Genomic DNA, 14350 nt, shown 5'->3' with positions numbered 1-14350 from the left:
CGTGGAGGGGAGAAGGGGACAATTCCCTCCATACAGTAGATGAGGGGAATTGGAAAAAGCAGAGAGAGGGGCTAGCACAGCAACAGGGCAAGGAGGGATGGAGATGAACCTCTCCCTTGCCGCATTAAGGGGAGAGGAGAAAGGAGAGACAAAAAGAGTCTCCCCCTTACAGTAGTGGAAAGGGGAGAGGGCAGGCTCCCATCTCCTGATAGGAAAGCAGCCCACAGTTTGTAGAAGCTATGGGAAGAGAGGAGAGGACAGGAGTCCACTCCTCACAGCTGTGAATGAGACAGGGAGCGGAAGAAATAATAAGCGAGGCTCGCCCCAGTCTTCCCTCACAGCAGATAGAAAGGAGACATAGGGAGGGCAGTGTGGGCAAAGCTCCCATTTATTCCCAGCAGCTGGGGTAGAGAGTTCTAAAGGCATCAGGCACCTATGAGTCTAAAGCTGATCTGAAAGAATTAAGGCTCCAGGGACAATGTGCTGGCACCCAGGAGTGCTCTGGGATACTCTCCAGAGTGCAGTGCATCTTTTACCTCTGGCTCTGCTGCCAGGTAGGAGGCTTAGTCCTCGGGCTAGTAGGTGTCTGCTATTTAAGCACCAAGAACAGCAAATTCAGACCTGAACCTGAGCATGCAAATGGCCCTGTTAGAGCTGAATATGACCATAAGGCATTTGATATAAACATAAAGAAACTTACCATATACTTTAGGCCCCTTAGAATGATTCTCCAATTGCAGAGATATAGCATCCACATTTTGCACCTGCCATTAAAAGTAGCGGTAGTATAGTAGTATACAACTGAGATCAGGGCCCCAATTGTGTGAAGTGCTGAACTAACACGTAGTCAGGGATAGTCCCTGCCCCGAGGAGCTTACAGCCTCATTAGACAAGACAGACCAAGTGCGGAAAAATTATCCCCATTTTACAGCTGGGGAACTGAGGCAAAGAAATCACCTCACTTGCCCCAGGTCACACAGGCAGTCTGTGGCAGAGCCTGAATTTGAGCTGAGATCTCCTGAGTCCCAGTCAGGGCTTAACCACAAGAAAAGCCTTCCTCTATCATTCCCTCACAAAAATCTTCCATTGGTCACACAGGAAGGAATGGCCATGCAGCTGCTTATGGTGCTCCAGAATCTATCAGTGAGCAATCAAAGTGACAAATGAAAAGGCAACCAATTTGGATGCACAAAGGGAAGTTGCGAAACAAGGAACAATATATGGATGGCAACACATTGAAAAGATGTCTTTGCCTTATCACAGAGTGCTATAACCACAGAGATGACCTCTCAATCTTGGGCAGTACAGTCTTTTAAAAATATACATAGTTATTCTATTTTCATGCAGGCAAAGAGAATTCACTCTAGACACGTGATCCTGGGGAAAACATGCAAACAGGGCAGAAGACCTACTCTTTTGGTTTGTTGAGCAAATCGATCAACTTGTCTCGAGAGCTCCAGTCTGCCCGGAAAGCTGCATGCCATGTGTAAGACAGTCAGTCAGTGGCATCACATGAAATGCCAACGTGACCATTACAGACCATTGGCATTAATCTGTTTATGCAGTACAACAGCCAAGGAACCAGATTGTCAACTGATGTATCCTGGCACTGCTCCATTAAAGGCAAAGGGTTTTACCAAACCATGACATTCTAAAACACATCACGGTAAGTCCACGTTATCCACAAAGCAACAGTCTTGCTGAGAAAGAAAGACAGATGTTGGACAATGCCATGGACAATAGCAAAGATCTCCTACTTCTGCTTACTTAATTACTGGAGCATCACTACTGCCTGACTTGTGAGATATTGACATCTTTGCCCAATATCACCCACTGCAGTGCTGAAGTTTTCAGCAATGAATCTCAGCCTGATGTGAGATTATGATGCTGAGAAGTTATGATACAAACATTACTGTGACAAATCTGCTAAGCCACTCTCAGCACTGAGCATGCATTAGACAGAGCAGAGGTCATTGGGAACCAGCTGTCGTTATGAAAAAGGCAAATACTGGAAGATCATATCATATCCATTCCCTGGGTGGACATGAATATAGTTGCTCTTGCTAGTTTTGCTTTCAACAGCAGAAAGTCACATGTTCTCCTAACTTAATGGTATTCCTACTTTACAAGAACTTACTTTATCAGAAGTTGATTAAGATGCACCTACAAAACTGATGCTTCCAAACCCTATATCTGCACTGGCTATCACAGCCTTTGAATCACTAGAACAAATACACACCAGCAATAAGAATACTGCATATTGGAATGCTAGAAGCCCCTATTCTGTGAATCCATGTATTATGTCACCAGCCGAAGAGTGGAACCTAGAAAAGGGTTAGATTTGCAAATGGTTTTATATTGCAGTGGAATATGCATGCCTTCCTCCCCAGACTTCATCCAACTGTGATCATTCCTCCAGGGACACAGACCTTCTGACAAAAATTTGACTTGGATATAAAAGGGGATCAGTTCACAGATTCCTCTTCCCTGAACCCATCCAGCTTCAATGAACCCTCCAGCATCCAGGTCACCACTCCCTCCTCCCCTGATCTAGCCTCAGTTGCACACAAAGCACTATATTAAAAGAAGAGTATTAATGTTGCTAAGCCAAGCACTGGAAAGTTAGGAAATACCACAGTGAAGGTTGCCTGTTCAATCTTAATTCACCCCCTTCTACATATGTATTATGGTACAATCTTTAATTACATGATCACACACTATTTTTTCTATGGTTTGGCAAAGTCATATACAAGTGAAGCAGGGTCTTACAGTAGGAAGTGGTGGGCAGTTTTAATAATAGGCACTGCTACCAGATCCACCTATCACTACACTTGTTAAGGACTGATTGAATAACAGATTTGCAAAGAACCAAGTACAATCCACATTCGGCTTTGAAAATCCCCCTTCTTTCCTGAGCACCCAAAACTGGACGGCCAAGTCCTTGCAGAATACTCAAAGAACACCTCTGAAAATTTTTCTGCATGGGCTTTGCCCAGTGTCTGAGCCTAGCATTCAAGAGTCCTAACCTCCGGTCACTTCCTGTCACCACACTGCTGCTATATACAAATTTGATGTTTTCACCTAGGGCGACTGATTTGGGATTCCCAAATATGAGATACCTGAGAACTGATTTGCAGAGCTGCTGGATACTCCTGAATCACCTGTAGTCAACAGAAGCAAGAAAACACAGATGGACATGGCAGAGAGCCCTAAAGTCAAGACAGTGTCTTTTGGACCAATGGGGAAAATGAATTCCAGACTCCAAGGCCTTCCACTCACGACACCCTCCCACCAGCCTCTAGAGATTTTAAATACACTTAGGTCTTCTCCACATTGGGATTTGCCCTATATTTCAGCCATTCATGTCCAGCTCTTTATGTAGCTGCCCCAGTGCAAACCCCTATTGTAGATAGTGCATAATAGTTTACCCTGTGATTTGCACGGGTGCAGCTTCCCTGATTTCAAGCTGGGGTACACTCCACTGGTGTAGATGGCCTTTGCCTGTCTACACCTTGGGATTTGTACTGATGCAGCTACAGCAGAGTTCTAACCCTAGCTCTGCTAGTGACTCCCTGTATGACCTCAGGTAAATCACTTCACCTTTCTATCTGAAAGCCTTCTGTAAAAATGGGGATAATAATATTTACCCACTTTTCTCACAGGGGTGTTGTGAAGATTAATTCATAAGTGTCTGGGCAGTGTTCTGAATATATAAAGTACTATATAAATGCAGTGTTACATCATTAGTGTAGGCAAAACTTTTCAAGCAATCCCTTCTTCTCTTTATCAATAGTTCCTTCACCCTCTCTCCTGAGCTCTTGTCCTGTATCCGGTTGTGTGTGCGCGTCTTGTCTTATTTAGATTGCAGGCTCTTCAAGATAAGAAATGTGGCACCTGTGTTTGTAAAATGCCATATAAGTTTATGGTGCTGCATACAGATTTTATAAAAATAAAACAGACGTGCTCTTCACAGAAGTTAGCGCTTGTAACTTGATGATTTTAGTCCAGTCTTTTGGATCTATAGAAATCCTTAACGTATTTGGCTACATTACAGTGATCATACTGTTAATCTAGTTGTTCAGTGTGGGTACTTCCTCAGTAACCTCCTGTTGAATCAAACGCTCACATTCCTCTGCTATTTTATTTCTCAGGGCTAATAAGATTTTACATGGTAGCTGCATTTTGGTGGTGCACTGTGGTGAACAGTCATGGGATATCTTATAGCAGTGGTTTTCAACATGTGGGCATCAGATCCCTGGGGGTCTGAAGACTGTGTCTAAAATTTCCAAGGGGGTTCAGGCTTCCATTTGAAATGTTTTATGGTCAATGAAAAAAGGTTGAAAATCACTGTGTTATAGTTTTCAGGGTTATAGCATTCTAGCCTTCCAAATGCCTCACTGGCTTTCTTTTGAAACCTGCTCTGTACATAAGTTACACACCTCTGGGTTTCAACAGTAGTTATTCAAAGATTTTCCAAAATGGGTGCCTGAAGTGAGGCTCCTAAATCCATACTGAGGCACTGAAATTAGTGACTTTCAGGTGCAATTGCAGTATTGCCAATCCTATGTGCTAAAAAATCATGAGTCAGGCCCCCCAAAAGCATGAGATTTTAAAAAATTATAAATTGGGAGCTCTTTTTCCTTGCCTGTTAGGTTACACTCCGATCCCATATCCAAGCTTTTCTCTGCAACCATGCGGGCTAGACATTTTTAACAAAAGTGGAGATTCTCACACAATCACTCAGCTGCAGGAGCTGTGGCTTGAAGAATGCCAACAAATACTGTGATGCTTGAGAGAAAAATCACAAGTTGTGGCAACACTGGATTCTCTCAGCCTGAGAAGCTTGGCGTCTGATTTTAGCACAGAATGGTTTCTAATCTTTTTGCGTGGACTTGTAATTCTGTACTCGGATCCTGCATCTATTTTGAATTTGCTTTTTGTTCATTCATTTCCACTGTCACAAATCAATCTATTGTAGAACTTCGCTGTTTAAATTATTGTATCAAGGAACAACAGAGAACTCTGTCCCTGCCTCCTTCCCGATTGCGTTCTTATGAAGATAGTTTGCTTTTGTATTGCTTTGTTTGTTGTGCTGGGCATGACATGTTTCTGAAAAATGCCTGCTTATACTTCCTGCATGTCCACCACCCTTGTACTGGACACTTTTTCTATTTTGCTCTGACTACCACAAACAAATCTTTACTTTGTTGCCTGTTTTATCTTTGGTGCTTATCTTGATGCCTTGACCTTATTTTTGTTGTGTACAAAGCAGCACCACAGAGGAGCACGATATTTTGCAGATAGACAGACGACAACTACTTTTCTCTAGCTCTGAAAAAAATCCACCTAACGACTCAGCTCTCACATTATTCTGCCACATAATCACAGTCTGAGGCTGTCTTTTAGGGCTCTGACCCACCCCTGTTACTGGGTACGGCACACATCAGGCCAATTAAATTGGCTTGTTTGGCCTTGTTCCTAGATAAGCCAACTTCATGACCCCAGTGTGTATCCAGATATCTTGTCCTCATTCCTAATGGCTGTAGAGCAGTGGCTGTCAACCTTTCCAGAGTACTGTACCCCTTTCAGAAGTCTTATTTGTCTTGCATATACCAAGTTTCACCTCACTTGAAAACTATATGCTTACAGAATCAGACAAAAATACAAATACACTGCATTCTATTACTGAAAAATGACTTACCTCCTCATTTTTTCCATATAATTATAAAATAAATCAATTGGAATATAACTATTGTAGTTACATTTCAGTGTCTAGGATGTAGAGCAGTATGAACAAGTCATTGTCTGCAGGACATTTTAGTCTGTACCGACTTTGCTAGTGCTTTTTATGTAGCTTGTCATGAAACTAGATGTAAAAATGTCTAGATGACTTGATGTACCCCCTGAAGACCTCTGCATATCCCCAGGGTTATGCGTACCCCTGGCTGAGAACCACTGCTGTAGAGGACTAGAGAAATGGAAACGAGTAACATTGCGTGCTGTGAAGAGAGGGAAGAAGAAGGTGAATCAGAAGATCTCTGAGAACGTCTAACCTTCTTACGGGAGATCTCTTAGGCAGATAGAGGGAGCAGGCTGGCTGATGTCAAGGTACCTTGAAAGGACCCAATAGCAAGGATGCTGACTTCAGCATTGACTCTGACTTCCACAGAGAGCACCTGGCATTTCTAGCTTTCCCTTCCACTCATCCCACTAGAACTGGATGGCATCAGGGGTGAAATCACATCTCTGCATCACCTGTGGCTTGAGGAAGCCCTCTGGGGCTCATTAGAAGGGTTAGGGTACTCCTTTTCCCAGCGTCTTTTAGCCACTCCTTTTCCCAGAGTCTCCTTTCCCTGAGTTGCATCATGATGTACAGCCTCAATATGGCCATGTGCTGTACTACGCTTCACTATTGCTGTCCTCCTGTCTCCCAAGCCCAAGGTGACCCCCTTCTCCCAAAACCCTGGTATGTGTGTTCCTAACACATTTCACCTCCTCCCCATGGCCTCTCCTAGCCTGAATCCTGACACTCCCTCCTCCTCCATCAAATAGTTTCCTAAGGAAAGTTATCTATCTGAAAACTTCCACCACATTTCCCCCCACCATTTTCTAACAGCTCTCAAGACTGAAATACTTATTGTAGTGATAGATATGTCTAGCATGGAATGTGCACATGGGAGACAGGGACACATGGTGGAAATGGACAGGAGCAGAGTTATTAATTATAAATACACACACACACCCCATTAGCCCTTAGAGAATCAGGCTCAGGACTCCACGGTGCCAGGCATCATACAAAAACATAGCGAGAGACTGCCCTTGCCCCTGTCTCTGCCCCAAAGAACTTACAACATACTTTCAGACACAAAGCAACAAGTGAATAAAAACAAACAATACAAGGAACTATCTCTCTATATAGAGAGTGCTAGAATTTTATTATACATTTATATAAAACACACACACCAGCTGGTGTTTTCTGGTTTTTTAAATTATTTGATACTTGCTTTTTTTCTCTTTTCTTTTTTTAAAATTTTAATCCCTGCCTATTTGTATTTCTTTTATGTTATAAGGCCTGGTCTATGCTTGCATATTCTACCAGCATAGCTATTTTGGTTAGGGATATAATTCTTTACCAAAATAGTTATACTAACATAAGCTGTAGTGTGGACATAGGTATGCTGATATAAAGGTGTGTGTGTATAGCTATTCCTCTTCTCATATAGGAATAAGGCCGTGCCTATACTAGAAGCATTTTACTAGTATAGACATACTAATACACAATATTGTCGATGTTCTTGTGTGAACACAGCTATACTGGCAAAGCTGTTTGTGTACCAATATAGTAGACTCCCACCGCTCATGAACGAAACAAGCTACACTGACAAAAGCAGTATAACTGTGTCTACACTAGGGGCTTTTCCCTGCACCCCTCTGTGAGTCAGGGATTACCTCTTCACACCCCTGACCAGCACAGCTATGCCGGCAGAAGTCTGTAGTGTAGAGCTGGCCAAGAGTTCATGCTGTCTGAGGCATTAACTGGGCATTTCCAGACTTTGATTTTTATATATTTTTTATGTTTGACCCTAATATTTTGTGGCTTTCCAAATGTTTACAAAATGTTAACATTAAAGGTTTTCTCCCCTTCACAACACTGATATGTATCTAAACATCTTAATTTTATTGTAACAAAGCAGATTCGAGTATGTTTGATTTGACTACTGAGGGAAGATCTGACAGTAGCTATTGGAGGTCAGGGACACCCTGCCACCTCGTGGCAGCCATGAACAATGACAACATCCAACAGGCTGTACAGCTGGCTGCCTGTTACTGAGGCTCAGCTCTCACATCCCGGGTCCTTTCTGTAAAGTTCATATTACTGTGTCAGCACTTTTAAGATTTAGGATTATCACCCCTCTGCCAGGAACCAGCTCTGAGCAGAACCCTCTAATGCCCTGGACAGAACACTTCCTTCTGTGACCTGGACCAGCTCCCATAAGCCCTTTATTGGCCAGGCTGTTGATCTCTCCTCCCATGATACATTCCAATCAAGACAAAACTTTCTGGAACTGGCTTGCTGCCATTCTTCCTGCAAAATGATTCAGCTGCATCTCCGTCACCCTTGAGATCTTACTCCAGAGGCCTCCTCTCCTGACCTGATCCAGTTCTGGATACATCCTCGCTGAACCAATGCAACTTGGACACGCTCACAGAGACATGGTTACAGACTCTGCTTTCCTAATCTGATCCACTTCTGAGGCAACCTCAGTAGGTAGGCAGCAGATCCTCCAACCGTCTTCCACATCCAGTTCAAAATGCAGCCTCCAATGTCTGCAGTTCAGTTCCCATTCACCCTCCAGTGCTCTGAGGACCGGATGTCTCCTGCCCAGTCCCATCCATGTCCCACACACTCTCCAGTGATGACCTCTACAGACACTCATCCCCATACCTCTTCTACCCCAAAAACCCCCTCTAAGAACCAAGTCACAGAATCCTGCTCTCTGTCCTGATCCAGTTCCTAAACCTCATCCTGCACCAGAACCAAGATGTTCCTCCCCTGAACCCAGGCAGCTCTGATGCACTTTTCAGTGTGGGGGTCAAGGACCTTCCCCTTCTCTGATCCTATCCAGCACTAATACATCCTCCAGTGTCATGGTCACACATCCTCCTTCCGTGACCTGGCTGAACTCAGAACCATCCTTCAGCACTGTCAGCACATTTGCTGCTTCCCCAATCCAGCTCCTGTCTCCCTCATAGTAAATTCCCTCTAGTTGTATTTGCCTAAAATATTTAAAACTCAACCGGTGAATTAGGGGGAGAGGGAGAAGTGTTTTTATGGACAGACTGCTTCAACTACACGAGCCGGAGAGCCAGAAACTCCTGCCAGCTGAAAAGACCAGTTCAGACAGGTTATCACAGACCTGCACCCACACACCTCAATCCATGAAACAAATTAATAGCCCTATACACAGAGCAGAACGCTGTTACCTAGCAGCACAATCAGGTCACAGTCCCTCCTCTCAGGATCCAGCTTCAGTGCACCCTCCTGGGATTGGATTACACAACTATTTCCCCAGCCTCCATCCAGGGACCAGAAGCCCAATTTTCAGTTCCTTCTAAGGCCACCTGCCCAGCACAGAAACTGAGGCACGAAGTGACTTTGAGACACATTTGTGCCCCCAACCGCATATTCCGGGCCCAGCCCCCAGTGTAAATGAGACCATCACTCAAGGCTGCTCTAATTTACTGCAGCATAAGCCGTCATGAGATTTAGGGAATGGTAACGGACAGTGCAGGACAATGGACCAACAGATAGGAGTTTGCAGTAATATTCCAGCAAAAATGGCCTGTGTAATTCCGACAGCAGATGGCTCTTTAATCTAGCAGAAAAAGGCTTAACAAAACCAATGGTTGGAAGCTGAAGCTAAACAAATTCAGACAAGAAATAAGGCATAAGTTTGTAACAGTGAGGGTAATTAAACGTTAGAACAATTTATCTGTGGATGTGGTGGATTTTCCATCACTTGAAATCTTTAAATCAAGACTGGATGTCTTTCTAACAGAAAGTTCAAACAGAAGTTCTGAGATTGGTATCTAAATTATAAAGTAAGTTTCTTTAGACTCTGATATACAGGAGGTCACACTAGATGAGCACATTGGTCTATTCTGGCATCAAAATCTTAGAATCTATGAATTTTGAGCTGCGTAAGCAGAGGCTTCAACTCCTGGAGTAGGGAGGCAATGCTCCCTCTGTGTATGGCTCAGACATGGGTACAACTACACCTGTATCATTGAATGCATTCTGAGTACCTCTGTAGCAGAAAGAAAACAGGGAGTTCAAGAAAGAGCTACCACAGTGAAAATGACCAGGGAGGCTGGAGGAATTGACTTCTGAGAAGAGACTATTAGAACAGCTAAGCATGTTTAATTTAGCTAAAGTCACTAAGTGCTGGGCATAACATGGAATTGGGGGAATAATTCAAAACCAGTCATTTATTGTCATTTTTCTAGTTGGAAATTATCTGTCAACAAGCCATGATTTTTTCAGATTTGTTTGTAATCAGTAATTATTCACCTGATAATTTCAGTGAATGATTCTTGGTTTGTGGAGTGGTTCACACAGTTTTGATATTCACCATACGAAGTTTGAGCCATTTTGTTTGGATAGGTAAATCACCAGGTAAATTTTTGTTCCCTGATAGGATGAGGAACTCTTGGAATAACTCTTGGATAACTCTTGGAATGAGATGTCTGGTGTGAATACTCACAAGTCTGAATTCAAAAATCACTTTCCACAAATATTTTACAATATTTTTTAAAACGTACCTTGCTAGGATCACCTTGGAAAGTGAACACAAAAGGGGCATGAACACAAATGGAGAAAGTTAATTTTAAATGTTTTCAAACTAACATTTGTAGAAAACTTTTTGCCATGTGCACCCACCTCTGGATAACAGTTCAGAAGCCTTTGAAAAGAGTGATCCCCAGGGAAAGAGAGGAATTCTGTGGGCAGTGCAAGAGGGTATGACTAAAAATAATGGAATGAAATTAGGAAAGGCCTGAATATCAGAAATAACTTCCTGTCAGTGAGATTGATTAGGCTGTGATAGCTTCCTAAAGACAGTTAAGAAGCCCCATTGCTTGTGACAGTTAACACATGACTGGGCTGCTGTATGAACTACTAACATGCACTGTAAGGGACAGTCTGACGTTTGCAGAGTGATGGACTGGATCTGAGGGTAGCAGGGCTTGTCCATCCGTAGAGATTAGGAGTATTTTTCTCCTGAAGTGCAGCTTCTGCTTCATGGACTGGGTTGCATGTGTCTCCTTCCTGAGACCTTACTCAGTTCCAAACCACGGAATGCAGTGCGGATCACACATATACTTTTCCGCTCAACCAGTCCAGCTCACATACACCCTCCAGGAATGGGGTTGGAGATCCTCCCCTCGTCCAATCCATCTCCAATAGGTCATCCAGTTAACAAGTAATGGGCTCCATCTTTCCTGACACTCCAGCTCCAAAACATGGCTGAAGACCATGTCACAGAAACCTCCTCTCTGACCCAATCCAGGTCTGCAATATCCTAAGGAACTAGCATACAGCTGCCTCCCTCTCCTGCCTATATCCACCTCCAATATTACCCCTAGAACAGTCACAGATACCTCCTCCGTATAACCAATACAGGCCCCAATCCAGGATCCTCAGTCTATGGGGCCCACAAATGCCTCCTTCCCAGATCTGGTCTATGACATGAGCACACCCTGAAGTGTAAGTGTTATGGGGAGAAGGGGACAGAGCAGTGGGAAATATGGGTGTTTAGGCTTTTCGGTAGGTTGTTTTGACCCATGGTCTCTGCTCAGCACATCAGGGTTGCCGGGGGAGGTGCTGGAGGCAGGGGGAGCAAGAGGAGGAGTGTGGTGCACCTCACTCTCTTGGCTTCCAGCAAATTCCTTCTCATCTCCTACATGCCATAAAAGTCATAAGACTCGGCAAATAAACCAGGGCAGAAAGCAATAAAGTGTCCAGAGTTCAGACAGTCCAGGGCCCCATGTCACTGACCTCGACGGCCTCCTCTGCCCGAGAGTTAGCCGACGCCACGGTTACCCACCGCCAAGGGCAGAGTGGGAGCACTGTTAAACGCTTTGCTGGGAACCGAAAGTAGGACTAGACCTAGGCCTCAGGCCCTGATTGTTGTCAGGAGGATGGAGGGGTGGGGGGCAAAAGAGCTACTCCTTGGGAATTAAACCCTGTACGTAGGGGCACTCTAACCACTGCAGGCTGAACAGACCCCCTGGTTATTTTGCCCACAGGGCTCCACCCGGTGGAATCTGAACCAGCCCCCCTCGTTACTGCCCCTAATGACAGAGAGCTGCCTACGACTGAACCCAGAACTCCCAGGGGGCTGTCTCCTAAGGGGTCTGTTTCCAGGGAAGACTGAATCCAGACTCCGTGGATGCTGTCCGCAGGGAGAGATCACTGTTCACAATTAACTCCCTCCCCCCAGTGACTGCACTTGAGGGAGAGAAATATACCCACTGAGTGCCAGGCCCCTGGTTATTATCCCCGGGGAGGGACTACTCCCTGGAGCTTGCACTCCGTATCCTAAAATGGTGGGCCGATCTCCTCCCTCTCTCCTGGCTCCTTTGGTGCTGTTGCCTGTCAGACACCATTACATTCTTGATTCAATCTTCTGACACAGCTCAGCTGGAATTCCTATACAAGGCCTAGTGTCTCTCCCTCCACAGTTGCCCCTGGAATTTGGCAACAGAGCAAAGTTTCCCGTCCGGTAGGACTGCTAAGACACACAGAATCCAGTCCTCTTACCTGCTGGGTGTCACATCCTTGATTTCTGAGCCTGTGCTTCGCTCTGAGCCCAGCTCCGGTAGCTGCTCCTGTTGTCGTTCCTGCAATTGGAATCAGGTTTAAGTTTTTCTGTCTTCCCTGAGGCTGAAGGTATTTCATTTGTGTCTAACTTTTCAGGTGAGTAGGGCACACCTACTCTAGCTGGGAGAGACAGGAAGCAAGGAGAACTAAGGGCTGATTGGTCTTCTCTGCAGTGCAGAGTCTAGTAAGGAAATACAGAACTCACAAACAAACACAGACAGAGAGGAGAGAGAGATCATTGAGCACAAAGAAAAGTGAAAGAATAATACAGGGAACAAGAGGGAGAGACAAGAAAGAAGGTTACAACCTTAGATTATTTCCCCTTTAAGAAGTCACCAGATTTTTAAAAACTAAAAAACCTGAGTCTGGGATTTTACTGGTGGCAAGGCCAGTATTGACCAGTATTGGCAAGAAATATAAATAATCACTGGCTTGCTTTTTTTTATTTCACCTTAAAAATGTAAGCAGATCCAGTATTATCACCCTCAACCATTCAACAATCATGAGTCAGGCCCTAAGAAATAATGGCTTAAAATCATGAGGGTTTTTTATTTAAATAAGAAACGGGGGGTTCTTTTTATTTGTGCCTTTTGACTGCCGAGCCGTAAGAGCTCACTGAAGTCATGTTTTCAAGCCTTTCTCTACAACCAGGAGGGCTAGAGTCCTCTTTTTAAAAAACAAACAAACAAAAAACACACACACACACTAAAGCAGAATTTTTCATGCCTACTTTCGAGTCCAAAAAGAAAATGCCAAATCTTGTGTGAGTTGGCAACGCTACTAGATGACAAAAATAAAAGGAACAAGCAGCAGGGTTCCACTTCTGCAGCAGGAGACTGTGGGGACCTACAGACTACCAGTGGGATTTTTCAACGGGGTCTAAGGGAGTTAGGCACCCAAAGCCCATAAAAATTCAGTGGGATTTAGAACTCTCACTGCCTTAGGCTCCTTTGAAAGTCCCAGTTCACAACAACAAGCCTGCATGCGCACACACACAAGTCAGTGAAATATCCTGAAGACTCATCTCATGAACTCTTCTCCACATCCCTGTGCATAGGGGTGTGATGAGGATGGACAGGAATCAGACAGATGTGGAGGAAATGCTGAGGCTATCCCTGTCTGCTAGGCAGGTTGCAGCTAGATCTGAGTGAAATATTTTGACCAAAACCTTTTTCGGTGGGGGGGAAAAAAAAATGCAGATTCAGTGCCACTGAAAGATTAAGTGAATTAGTGTTGATTTTGTCAAATTGTTCCAGTAAAAAACAAAACCCAAACAAACATTGCAAAGAAGTCAAAACATTTTAAATTCTTCAAATCGAAATGTTTCGATTTTTCAGTTCAAAATGCCTTTTTGTTTCAGTTTCCTTTTTTTACGGCTCAAAAATCAAAATGAAATATTTTGTTTCACATAAACTGATTTTTTTTCAACTTTCTGATTCATCGAAAATTTGTAGACCTAACTCAATTTTCTTTTTCAGAATTGCCAATGAACCAAAAAAATCCAGTTATCCACCCAGCTCTCGCTGTAACCCTAGAGAGATTCTCTAGGAAGTTCATTCACTTGAGACAGAAAAGGAGTGAAGTACAAGAATATAATGAAAAAGGAGTGGGGATGGAAACCAGAGCAATAGAGGAGACACTGACATGGTATAAGGTGAGGAAGTAGAAGGGGAAAATGAAATAATATGGATCCCCACTGCCCTTCATTCCATTCCCTTGGATAATGCCTCTCTCACAATTGATTTCCTGGGATTATAAGAGAAAAAAGAGGGCGTATTGGTGCACATCATCACAGCCATCCTGCCGGCGCTTCTGTCATTCAGATCATCCCGATGCTATACAAGTGAAAGATGGCAGCCTTCAATACAAGCTTAGCTGATGACAACAAGGATATGATTTCAAAACGAGTTTGCCTGACTGAGGGTCTCAGGCGTTGGCCTTTTGTGATTATATTTCCATTTGGCAGAC

At 43.9% G+C, this 14350-nt stretch overlaps 1 protein-coding gene across 1 annotated transcript in view; it reads right to left on the bottom strand.

The window, feature by feature from the left end:
- The window catches only part of LOC137141846 (rho guanine nucleotide exchange factor 5-like), a 44427-nt gene extending 31967 nt beyond the window's left edge, over nucleotides 1-12460 (bottom strand). The window contains exon 1 of the mRNA XM_067530934.1: nucleotides 12323-12460. Within this exon, the coding sequence (XP_067387035.1) occupies nucleotides 12323-12460 (138 nt within the window). The remainder of the gene's footprint in view (nucleotides 1-12322) is intronic.
- Between the last annotated feature and the right edge of the window lie 1890 nt (nucleotides 12461-14350).

Source organism: Emydura macquarii, unplaced genomic scaffold (assembly GCF_026122565.2).
Source record: "Emydura macquarii macquarii isolate MOO-44397 ecotype Brisbane River unplaced genomic scaffold, CSIRO-AGI_Emac_v2 contig_3122, whole genome shotgun sequence".
Classification (NCBI taxonomy): Eukaryota; Metazoa; Chordata; order Testudines; family Chelidae; genus Emydura; species Emydura macquarii.
The sequence above is the reverse complement of the archived record's forward strand: the minus strand, read 5'-3'. Positions and strand labels throughout refer to the sequence as shown.